The sequence below is a fragment of the Ranitomeya imitator genome, chromosome 5, assembly GCF_032444005.1.
Source record: "Ranitomeya imitator isolate aRanImi1 chromosome 5, aRanImi1.pri, whole genome shotgun sequence".
NCBI classification, from domain to species: Eukaryota; Metazoa; Chordata; class Amphibia; order Anura; family Dendrobatidae; genus Ranitomeya; species Ranitomeya imitator.
The window spans coordinates 122,864,222-122,878,246 of NC_091286.1; the positions used below are offsets into that span (position 1 = coordinate 122,864,222).

General features: G+C 42.0%; 1 protein-coding gene across 1 annotated transcript in view; it reads left to right on the forward strand.

Moving 5' to 3' along the window:
- The first annotated feature begins 4,818 nt into the window (after positions 1–4,818).
- YIPF4 (Yip1 domain family member 4) overlaps positions 4,819–14,025 on the forward strand; it is a 61,558-nt gene continuing 52,351 nt past the window's right edge. The window contains exon 1 of the mRNA XM_069769119.1: positions 4,819–5,121. Coding sequence (XP_069625220.1) covers positions 5,040–5,121 — 82 coding nt within the window. The 5' untranslated portion in view covers positions 4,819–5,039. The remainder of the gene's footprint in view (positions 5,122–14,025) is intronic.

Here is a 14,025-nt window from a genome sequence, read left to right on the forward strand (position 1 = left end):
GACAACTGGGGGTTGCAGCCCCCAGCTGTGAGTTTTGTCTGGTTGGTTCAATACAATAGGGGAGAACCCACGTCAGGTTTTTAATTTATTTCCAAACGATTGCAGCCGGCGGCTGTGGAATACCCTCATCATCCGCACCTACTGTCACTGTTATTAGCGGCAGCAGGTGTCGGATGATGGGGGTAATAGTCCCAAAAGCCCCCACCTGCTGTCGTTCGGACTTTAGTATAACCCTCATCGTTCTCCTCTGCTTGCTGGCAGAGCAGGGGAGAATGATGAGAGCCGTCTTCAGCATCTGCCGCCGGGGAACAACGCTTACTGTAGTTCTTCCCTGGTGCCGATGCGTGTCACACGGAGGACATCAATGTGTGTTCTCCATGTGCACGTGTGCGGGACATTTTGCCATCCGTGATGACGATAAAAATCGGACATGTCAGTGTGTTTTGCCCATGGACACACGGTCATGTGCACAGACCCATTCATTTGAATGGGTCTACGTGTGTGTCTGTATCCGGGTACGTGTGAAAACTGTCACCACACGGAGACACGGACATCTGAAAGGAGCCTAATACACATAAGACAGGAGTACAGCTGATCACTGGGAGGTGGCGCGTTGCATCTTCTGTGAGTCGGCTGTCAACTTTAAATCCAGCTTAGAGAATGGCTGACTCCCAGTCTGGGTGGGGGTAGAGGGGCGCAAAATGAGCTGCTGGTACTGCTGGTGAGACACTTCAGATGCCAAATTCACAGAAGAAAAGCCCCAGTACTAAACTGATTAAAATATTACCTTTTATTAATTAAATTTAAAAGAACATCATAATTAGTGCACTACACAAACCATCACCATAACAACAACATCTAATAGGAAAGGCCAGGGTGGTGCCTAGCCCTACACTTCACTATATGCACCCTACCTATCAGCGGAGGTTGGCACCCTATTACCTGCGCAGATGGCGCCCCCACTCACTGTCGACTTTCCCTACTGGGCCCTTATAGGGTGGGATAAATGTTTTTCATGCATACAATGTGCCGACTGTCATAATTAGAATTTTGTCCATGAGGATATAGTGGCGACATGGGGCTGTCCCTATCTTGTCCCTGCCTGTCAGCGGAGGTTGGCACCCTATTAATAAATCTTGCGTGATTGGCGCCCCCGCTCCTCGACGGCTGATGCCCTGCTTTGTCCCTTATTAGATAGATCTAAACCAAAAATAATAAGGTGCTTTAGTGCTTTAAAGTGCCAATAGTTGGTAATATTCAGAGTTTTCTACACATATACATATATGGGTTCTCGTAGTGTAATGTTCATTCGTAGCTCATTTATACGAGACAAAATACCAGCTTATCTAGAGCTTATAAATTGGCAATCAACTGACCCAAACACGTATTCAAAGTAAATGATCTTAATACCTTTATCTAGTCAAATACATATACCCACTCTGGAAGCTATAAATCACCGAATACTTCCTTTAGAAAAATCATCAATAAGCATGTCCCTCAGAAACTCAACACGTTTCCCCTCTATAAGTATATGAGGTTCATCAGGTGTAAAAAATATATGCCATAGGACTACTTAGCTGATCCATAGATGACCGGTTTCACATAATATGATCCTCAGCACCTCAGGCCAGATCCCCTCTTGATATATGCTTTTCTTCTGTGAATTTGTTGTCAAATATACCCCCAAGGATATATATTTTCTTTTTCTGTGAATGACACTTCAGATGCCGCAGCAGGCATCCCTGCTGGGTGAGCCCAAGGCAAATGTCCTACCTGCCCCCCCTTGGCACCTCTCTGAGAGAATACCAGGCGGGACTAGTCTGGAGGTAGTGATGCTCATTGGCTTAAAGGGAACCTGTCACCCCCAAAATCGAAGGTGAGCTAAAAGGGTGGTTTCACACTTGCGTTTTTGTCTGCAGCGTTTTTTTTCAAAAAAACGCATGCGTTTTTTCCCCTATATTTAACATTGAAAACGCATGCGTTTTTTTGTGTACGCGTTTGGTCGCGTTTTGTGACGCATGCGTTTTTTTACTGCATGCGTTCATTTTCTGAAATTCTACTTGTAGTATTTTTAGAAGCGTTTTATGGACCAAAAAAAAACGCATGCGTTTTCATGTGTTTTTTTTGGGTCAAAAAATACATTGGAGTCAATGGGGACGCATGCGTTTTTTGGTGCATGCGTTTTTTGCGGTAAAAAACGCATGCGTTTTTTATTAAAAAAACAGAAAACACACTGATATGCCACCCCCCAACATAAAGGTGATAAAGGGAACCTAACCCTACCCCTAAGGGATCCTAACCCTAACCCTAAGGCAGTGTTTCTCAACTCCAGTCCTCAAGACCCCACAACAGGTCATGTTTTCCGGATTTCCTTAGCATTGCACAGGTGATTGAATGCTTGCCTGTCCAGGTGATGAAATTATCACCTGTGCAATACTAAGGAAATCCTGAAAACATGACCTGTTGTGGGGCCTTGAGGACTGGAGTTGAGAAACACTGCCCTAAGGGATCCTAACCCTAACCCTACCCCTAAAGGGATTAGGGGTAGGGTTAGGGTCCCTTAGGGTTAGGGGTAGGATCCCTTTAGGGTTAGGGTTATGATCCCTACCCCTAACCCTACCCCTAACTATTTCTGTTTATAGTGTGTTTTTTATTTTGATGATTGGCAGCTGTCGCACATTTCTAAGCATGAATTTAAAAAACGCAAACGCATGTAAAAACGCATGTAAACGCGTCAAAACGCCGCGTTTTTTTCACCACATGCAAAAACGCATGCGTCAAAAAAACGCAGCGTTTACACGCGTTTACATGCGTTTTTTCACCATGCGGTTTTTTGCGTTTTTTACCGCAAAAACGCACCCCAAAAAACGCCAATGTGAAACCAGCCTTAGCTCACTGTCATCAGGGGCTTATCTACAGCATTCTGTAAAGCTGTAGATAAGCCCCGATGTATCCTGAAAGATGAGAAAAAGAGGTTAGATTATACTCACCCAGGGGCGGTCCGGTCCGATGGGTGTCGTGGTCTGGCGCTTCCCATCTTCATTCCATGACGTCCTCTTCTGGTCTTCACGCTGTGGCTCCGGCACAGGCGTACTTTGTCTTCCCTGTTGAGCGCAGAGCAAAGTACTACAGTGCGCAGGCGCCGGGAAAGGTCAGAGAGGCCCAGCGCCTGCGCACTGCAGTACTTTGCTCTGCCCTCAACAGGGCAGACAAAGTACACCTGCGCCGCAGCAAGAAGACAAGAGGACCCTGACCGCGATGCCCATCGGACCTGAACCGCATCGGACCGCCCCTGGGTGACTATAATATAACCTTTTTTTCTCATCTTTCAGGATACATCGGGGTTTATATACAGCATTCCAGAATGCTGTATATAAGCCCCTGATGACGGTGGCTGCAGCTCATATACGATTTTGGGGGTGACAGGTTCCCTTTAAGGCATGTCGCTCTCTTCATTTCCATTGCCGGTGTGAATCGGTTAGGAGCATCAGGGCCACTGGCTAAGTTATGCTACCTCCTGATTTTAATCAGCCAGTTTGTCGCATGATTGCATCTAACATTGTGCACGGCCGGGTAATTAGAAGAGCTGCAGCTGCCGGGAGGTACGAGGCAACGCTCAGGGCTCCGTCCAGCGGTCGCAGGGTACTGATGTGGCCAATAGTCCTATCACTCATTCTCCGTGTTCACATATAGTGTAAATTCTGCAGGTGTACGCGACAAAATATACAATAACAACCTACTCCGATTATTGCATTTTGTTGCGGGTTTTTTTTTTGCTGAATTTCCCCATTTGATACAGATTTGAAGCAATGTTTTTTTAGTACAGAAAACTTGATATTCTGCATTTAAAAACACAACTGCTTTCTTTTTATATGGATTTTTTCAAGCTCCCCAGAGAGAAAGAAGCACGAAAAAGTGCAAGTGCAACAACACGTGGAGACGCGCAGCGGCACAAGATGGCGGCCATTGCACGCTCAGTAAGGTAACGTTCACACTAGCGTTATGCTAGTTTGCGTCGGGCGACGCAGCGGCGACGCATGCGTTATGCGCCCCTATATTTAACATGGGGGAAGCATGCGTTTTTTTTGTTGCGTTGTGCGACGCATGTGTCTTTTTTGCCGCTAGCGTCGGACCAAGAAAACGCAACAAGTTGCATTTTTCTTGCGTCCAAATTTCGGCAAAAACCGACGCATGCGTCGCAAAACGCAGCGTTTTTGCGTGCGTTTTGCTGCATTTTTGCGTGCGTTGTGCGTTGCGTCGCTGACGCAGCGGAGCACAACGCTAGTGTGAACGTAGCCTAACTGGTTTTCTGCACAAAAAATAAACAGCAAAACCAGAGCATTTACAGAAGGTGGGAACACGGTGTTAGTGCGACACACAAGACATAAGTAGGATTCGGAAATATTGTTATTCCATTTATTGCACACGCTGTCAGTATAGAAAATCATCCGCTACAGAACAGTAAGACCCCAAAGAGCTACAATTGGAATTAGACAAGGACCAGACCCCCACACGTGGGAGGAAACCAGGCAGGACCTCTAGAATGATGTGATGCAGAAGGGAAAACAAAGTCTCCGTCTCATCAGGTCCACAATGTCTCAGTCCGTAAGAGGTTAATTTAGGAGTCTAGAAATCCCGGCGGCGGCGTCCTGCGGTGAACACACGAGCATTACAGCTGGGGACAGCTGCGCCATCTGTTCGCTTCCTTTTTGAACACTAAAAGCTTTATTAACAACCTGTGAAGAGACATAAACACCACTTGAAAGGTAAACCCCGGCAGCCAGCCGGATGTGTCGTGCTCGGAGCCGCTGCGTGGCTGTGTGGGCGGGGCTTTCAGGCTGCAGGACTGTGGGCTGTTACCACCTGTACCTGAACCCAGCTGCTTGGCTGCTACGCGGTGACGTAGCTGCAGTAGGCGGGGCGTGCGCTGGTGTCCTGGTATGTGCGTGACGTCACTACGTACTCCTCCCCACGTAGAGCCTGTGGAGCTGGCGTGAGACGTCATTTTCGTCACCAACATCAACCCCAGAAGCAGAAGGATGCAGCCGCCGGGCCCTCCCCTGCACCCCCATAACAGCAACCCGGGGGACTTCACCTTCGTGTCATCTAACGAGGCAGAAGGTGAGGCCGAGTACTGACACAGACCGGGGTAGAGGTGTGTGCGGGGCAGTAATAAAGACATGCCTGCCAGCTCAGCACGGACAGGGGTATAGGTAGACAGTATGTGTATGATATACAGTACACACAGGGTATAGGTATACAGTATGTGTATGATATACAGTGTACACACAGGGTATAGGTATACAGTATGTGTATGATATACAGTGTACACACAGGGTATAGGTATACAGTATGTGTATGATATACAGTACACACAGGGTATAGGTATACAGTATGTATATGATATACAGTGTACACACAGGGTATAGGTATACAGTATGTGTATGATATACAGTGTACACACAGGGTATAGGTATACAGTATGTGTATGATATACAGTACACACAGGGTATAGGTATACAGTATGTGTATGATATACAGTGTACACACAGGGTATAGGTATACAGTATGTGTATGATATACAGTACACACAGGGTATAGGTATACAGTATGTGTATGATATACAGTGTACACACAGGGTATAGGTATACAGTATGTGTATGATATACAGTACACACACAGGGTATAGGTAGACAGTATGTGTATGATATACAGTGTACACACAGGGTATAGGTATACAGTATGTGTATGATATACAGTGTACACACAGGGTATAGGTATACAGTATGTGTATGATATACAGTACACACAGGGTATAGGTATACAGTATGTGTATGATATACAGTACACACACAGGGTATAGGTATACAGTATGTGTATGATATACAGTGTACACACAGGGCATAGGTATACAGTATGTGTATGATATGCAGTGTACACACAGGGTATAGGTAGACAGTATGTGTATGATATGCAGTACACACACAGGGTATAGGTAGACAGTATGTGTATGATATACAGTACACACACAGGGTATAGGTAGACAGTATGTGTATGATATACAGTGTACACACACAGGGTATAGGTATACAGTATGTGTGTGATATGCAGTGTACACACAGGGTATAGGTATACAGTATGTGCGTGATATACAGTGTACACACAGGGTATAGGTATACAGTATGTGTATGATATACAGTGTACACACACAGGGTATAGGTATACAGTATGTGTATGATATACAGTGTACACACAGGGTATAGGTATACAGTATGTGTATGATATGCAGTGTACACACACAGGGTATAGGTATACAGTATGTGTATGATATACAGTGTACACACAGGGTATAGGTAGACAGTATGTGTATGATATACAGTGTACACACAGGGTATAGGTATACAGTATGTGTATGATATACAGTGTACACACAGGGTATAGGTAGACAGTATGTGTATGATATACAGTACACACACAGGGTATAGGTATACAGTATGTGTATGATATACAGTGTACACACAGGGTATAGGTATACAGTATGTGTATGATATGCAGTGTACACACACAGGGTATAGGTATACAGTATGTGTATGATATGCAGTGTACACACACAGGGTATAGGTATACAGTATGTGTATGATATACAGTGTACACACACAGGGTATAGGTATACAGTATGTGTATGATATGCAGTGTACACACACAGGGTATAGGTATACAGTATGTGTGTGATATGCAGTGTACACACAGGGTATAGGTATACAGTATGTGCGTGATATACAGTGTACACACAGGGTATAGGTATACAGTATGTGTATGATATACAGTGTACACACACAGGGTATAGGTATACAGTATGTGTATGATATACAGTGTACACACAGGGTATAGGTAGACAGTATGTGTATGATATACAGTGTACACACAGGGTATAGGTATACAGTATGTGTATGATATACAGTGTACACACAGGGCATAGGTATACAGTATGTGTATGATATACAGTGTACACACAGGGTATAGGTATACAGTATGTGTATGATATACAGTGTACACACAGGGCATAGGTATACAGTATGTGTATGATATACAGTGTACACACAGGGTATAGGTATACAGTATGTGTATGATATACAGTGTACACACAGGGTATAGGTATACAGTATGTGTATGATATGCAGTGTACACACACAGGGTATAGGTAGACAGCATGTGTATGATATACAGTACACACACAGGGTATAGGTAGACAGTATGTGTATGATATACAGTGTACACACAGGGTATAGGTAGACAGTATGTGTATGATGTACAGTACACACACAGGGTATAGGTAGACAGTATGTGTATGATATACAGTGTACACACAGGGTATAGGTATACAGTATGTGTATGATATACAGTGTACACACAGGGTATAGGTAGACAGTATGTGTATGATATACAGTGTACACATAGGGTATAGGTAGACAGTATGTGTATGATATACAGTGTACACACAGGGTATAGGTAGACAGTATGTGTATGATATACAGTGTACACACAGGGTATAGGTATACAGTATGTGTATGATATACAGTGTACACACACAGGGTATAGGTATACAGTATGTGTATGATATACAGTGTACACACAGGGTATAGGTAGACAGTATGTGTATGATATACAGTGTACACACAGGGTATAGGTATACAGTATGTGTATGATATACAGTGTACACACAGGGTATAGGTAGACAGTATGTGTATGATATACAGTGTACACATAGGGTATAGGTAGACAGTATGTGTATGATATACAGTGTACACACAGGGTATAGGTAGACAGTATGTGTATGATATACAGTGTACACACAGGGTATAGGTATACAGTATGTATGATATACAATGTACACACAGGGTATAGGTAGACAGTATGTGTATGATATACAGTGTACACACAGGGTATAGTTATACAGTATGTGTATGATATACAGTGTACACACAGGGTATAGGTATACAGTATGTGTATGATATACAGTGTACACACAGGGTATAGGTATACAGTATGTGTATGATATACAGTGTACACACAGGGTATAGGTATACAGTATGTGTATGATATACAGTGTACACACAGGGCATAGGTATACAGTATGTGTATGATATACAGTGTACACACAGGGCATAGGTATACAGTATGTGTATGATATACAGTGTACACACAGGGTATAGGTATACAGTATGTGTATGATATACAGTGTACACACAGGGCATAGGTATACAGTATGTGTATGATATACAGTGTACACACAGGGTATAGGTATACAGTATGTGTATGATATACAGTGTACACACAGGGTATAGTTAGACAGTATGTGTACACACACAGGGTATACTTAGACAGTATGTGTATGATATACAGTGTACACACACGGTATAGGTAGACAGTCTGTGTGTGATATACAGTACACACACACAGGTTATAGGTAGACAGTATGTGTATGATATACAGTACACACACAGGGTATAGTTAGACAGTATGTGTACACACACAGGGTATACTTAGACAGTATGTGTATGATATACAGTGTACACACACGGTATAGGTAGACAGTATGTGTATGATATACAGTACACACACAGGGTATAGGTATACAGTATGTGTATGATATACAGTACACACACGGTATAGGTATACAGTATGTGTATGATATACAGTGTACACACACAGGGTATAGGTAGACAGTATGTGTATGATAAACAGTGTACACACACGGTATAGGTAGACAGTATGTGTGTGATATACAGTACACACAGGGTATATGTATACAGTATGTGTATGATATACAGTGTACACACACGGTATAGGTATACAGTATGTGTGTGATATATAGTGTACATGAAGAAGAACGAATCACTGCACACGCCAGAATAAGTCAATTTTTGCTGAAGTGAAGATTTTTTATTCAATGGTGCAAAGGACGTAACAAGGCAACAGTTCTACTTCTAATGTTTCGGCCACACAGTGGCCTTGGTCACAGAGTAGTGCTGAAAGACGAAAGAAAAGACGTATAAATAAACAATATGTACAAAAATATAATGAACAAAATTATATACAATATGTACAACTCAATAAAGGTTCCGTGTGGAAAAACAAACCACAACAAAAACCTAAAGGAGAAATGGGACCCATGTCAATACGAATAATGTAATAAGCAGGTAAAGGTTGTACCCATCCTGCAAGCGACGTCACCATTAAGGCCAAGGAGAAAAGGAAAAAAAAAGGGGGGGGGGGGGGTTTTAGTTCGTAAAAACCTAAGATCAAACGCAAAGGAGAAAATGATCAAATAAAACAGCAGGACATGATGAAAAAACAACATACCCTTAGTGGTAGTCCAAATGATATCATATAGTCAAATGGTATTCAAAGACGGGTACGGCCCTGTGATACCCTAATGAGGCAACATGAAAAGAAAAGGTATAGGTATATGGATGAGATGTGTGAAAGAAATCTAATATGGGTGTATAGATTCATAAATATATCATGAGCAATGGAATGATATAAGTGATATGACACCCAGGAGGGATGTGTGGGGATAAATACATATACAAAAGAGATATTTACCCAAATGGATGTCAGCGGGCAGTTAATGCTAGGTGATATATACAATAGTCCAATATGGGCTTTAGCTGAAACACAGAACACGTACATGTATCTATATACATAGTGTTGGGTAATCAAATAGCAAAAGAAACATAGTATGTGTTTTTAATTAGAAAATTAGACTACCGAATGTCCTAATGTAACACAAGTTCCATGTAGAAAGCAGGAGCAAGCAGCATAAGTGTGCCTGTGTGGAACAGCCGTCCAATTCTGTAAAAAGATGTACAACATGGAGTATGGTGGAAACTCTGTACGGCGGGTTAATATGTGTGTTATGGAGTACCATAAGGCTCCTAAATCCGTAAGGGAAATGCCTACCTAGGGTCCTTGTTATAGCAAGGGTAGTAGGAAAAAAGTAGATGAAGTTGTGTCCAGGCTTAGGCCCAATGGTACGTGTTAGTGCGGCGAGGGTTCACCTAAGCAGCATCTGGAACGAGATGCAGGATTAGTAAGAAGCGGTATAACCGCATGTAAGGCACTTATCTGGGGTCTGGAGCTCACATCCATTGGTGGTGCAGGGGTCACAGCGTCCGTTTGGGCAATCCGGGAGGCAACGCCGACACGCAACAGTGTCCTGGCAGAGGAGGCGGATGTGGCAAGGAGCCGGCCGACGCTGTTTAAGATTGCCCAAACGGACGCTGTGACCCCTGCACCACCAATGGATGTGAGCTCCAGACCCCAGATAAGTGCCTTACATGCGGTTATACCGCTTCTTACTAATCCTGCATCTCGTTCCAGATGCTGCTTAGGTGAACCCTCGCCGCACTAACACGTACCATTGGGCCTAAGCCTGGACACAACTTCATCTACTTTTTTCCTACTACCCTTGCTATAACAAGGACCCTAGGTAGGCATTTCCCTTACGGATTTAGGAGCCTTATGGTACTCCATAACACACATATTAACCCGCCGTACAGAGTTACCACCATACTCCATGTTGTACATCTTTTTACAGAATTGGACGGCTGTTCCACACAGGCACACTTATGCTGCTTGCTCCTGCTTTCTACATGGAACTTGTGTTGCATTAGGACATTCGGTAGTCTAATTTTCTAATTAAAAACACATACTATGTTTCTTTTGCTATTTGATTACCCAACACTATGTATATAGATACATGTACGTGTTCTGTGTTTCAGCTAAAGCCCATATTGGACTATTGTATATATCACCTAGCATTAACTGCCCGCTGACATCCATTTGGGTAAATATCTCTTTTGTATATGTATTTATCCCCACACATCCCTCCTGGGTGTCATATCACTTATATCATTCCATTGCTCATGATATATTTATGAATCTATACACCCATATTAGATTTCTTTCACACATCTCATCCATATACCTATACCTTTTCTTTTCATGTTGCCTCATTAGGGTATCACAGGGCCGTACCCGTCTTTGAATACCATTTGACTATATGATATCATTTGGACTACCACTAAGGGTATGTTGTTTTTTCATCATGTCCTGCTGTTTTATTTGATCATTTTCTCCTTTGCGTTTGATCTTAGGTTTTTACGAACTAAACCCCCCCCCTTTTTTTTTCCTTTTCTCCTTGGCCTTAATGGTGACGTCGCTTGCAGGATGGGTACAACCTTTACCTGCTTATTACATTATTCGTATTGACATGGGTCCCATTTCTCCTTTAGGTTTTTGTTGTGGTTTGTTTTTCCACACGGAACCTTTATTGAGTTGTACATATTGTATATAATTTTGTTCATTATATTTTTGTACATATTGTTTATTTATACGTCTTTTCTTTCGTCTTTCAGCACTACTCTGTGACCAAGGCCACTGTGTGGCCGAAACGTTAGAAGTAGAACTGTTGCCTTGTTACGTCCTTGAACTTTTGTTTTGCACCATTGAATAAAAAATCTTCACTTCAGCAAAAATTGACTTATTCTGACGTGTGCAGTGATTCGTTCTTCTTCAAGTATTGGTGGTCATCTGACTCCGTTCACTTGCACCGTCCACACCCCAGCTATAGTCGAGTGCTAGCTCTTTGTTTATTCTACTATATATAGTGTACACACACAGGGTATAGGTAGACAGTATGTGTATGATATACAGTACACACACAGGGTATAGGTAGACAGTATGTGTGTGATATACAGTACACACGGTATATGTATACAGTATGTGTATGATATACAGTGTACACACAGGGTATAGGTAGACAGTATGTGTATGATATACAGTGTACACACAGGGTATAGGTATACAGTATGTGTATGATATACAGTGTACACACAGGGTATAGGTATACAGTATGTGTATGATATACAGTGTACACACAGGGTATAGGTAGACAGTATGTGTATGATATACAGTGTACACACAGGGTATAGGTATACAGTATGTGTATGATATACAGTACACACAGGGTATATGTATACAGTATGTGTATGATATACAGTGTACACACAGGGTATAGGTAGACAGTATGTGTATGATATATAGTGTACACACACAGGGTATAGGTAGACAGTATGTGTATGATTTACAGTACACACGGTATATGTATACAGTATGTGTATGATATACAGTGTACACACACGGTATAGGTATACAGTATGTGTGTGATATATAGTGTACACACACAGGGTATAGGTAGACAGTATGTGTATGATATACAGTACACACACAGGGTATAGGTAGACAGTATGTGTATGATATACAGTGTACACACAGGGTATAGGTAGACAGTATGTGTATGATATACACTGTACACACGGGTATAGGTAGACAGTATGTGTATGATATACAGTGTACACACAGGGTATAGGTATACAGTATGTGTATGATATACAGTGTACACACAGGGTATAGGTAGACAGTATGTGTATGATATACAGTACACACAGGGTATAGGTAGACAGTATGTGTATGATATACAGCACACACAGGGTATAGGTATACAGTATGTGTATGATATACAGTGTACACACAGGGTATAGGTAGACAGTATGTGTATGATATACAGTGTACACACAGGGTATAGGTAGACAGTATGTGTATGATATACAGTGTACACACAGGGTATAGGTAGACAGTATGTGTATGATATACAGTACACACACAGGGTATAGGTAGACAGTATGTGTATGATATACAGTGTATACACAGGGTATAGGTATACAGTATGTGTATGATATACAGTGTACACACAGGGTATAGGTAGACAGTATGTGTATGATGTACAGTACACACACAGGGTATAGGTAGACAGTATGTGTATGATATACAGTGTACACACAGGGTATAGGTAGACAGTATGTGTATGATATACAGTGTACACACAGGGTATAGGTAGACAGTATGTGTATGATATACAGTGTACACACAGGGTATAGGTAGACAGTATGTGTATGATATACAGTACACACACAGGGTATAGGTAGACAGTATGTGTATGATATACAGTACACACACAGGGTATAGGTAGACAGTATGTGTATGATATACAGTACACACTCAGGGTATAGGTATACAGTATGTGTGTGATATACAGTATACACACCCCGTGTGGTGAGGGAGCTGTTTCCTGCCTCTATTGTTCCATGTATATTATCTGTGTCCCTTCTCCAGTGTCACCACATTATGTGCTGCTTCCTCACACTGTATGTGTCTGTCCATGTTGTCTTACATGCAGGGACTAATATTCTTCATACTTCATTGTTTTGCTCTCATGGATTTCCATTCTGTTTTGTCCCATCCACATCTTGTTTTTTGTTTACATGTTGCTCCTCCACAGTGAAATCTCCTGACCCATACATTAACCTCTTAACGACCAGGTTTTTTTGGGGGGGTTTGCATTTTCATTTTTTGCTCCCCTTCTTCCCAAAGCCATAACTTTTTTTTTTTATTATTTGTTGGTCAAAAAACAAGGAACAAGTTGCATTTTTGAACGACACCATTGGTTTTACCATGTCATGTAACAGAAAATGGGAAAAATAATCAAGTGAGGTGAAATTGCAAAAAAAAGTGCAATCCCACACTTGTTTTTTGTTTGACTTGTTTTGCTAGGCTCACTAAATGCTAAAACTGACCTGCCGTTATGATTCTCCAGGTCATTACAAGTTCATAGACACCAAACATGTCTAGGTTCTTTTCTGTCTAAAGTGGTGAAAAAAAATTCCAAACTTTGTTAAAAAAAAAAAAAGTCATTGTTCTGGAGCCGGGTGAGGGCTCATTTTTTGCGTGCCGAGCTGACATTTTTAATGATACCATTTTGGTGCAGATACGTTCTTTTGATCGCCTGTTATTGCATTTTAATGCAATGTCGCGGCGACCAAAAAAATGTAATTTTGGCGTTTGGAATTTTTTTTCCCGCTACGCTGTTTAGCGATCAGGTTCATTTTTTTTTTTTTTCAATTG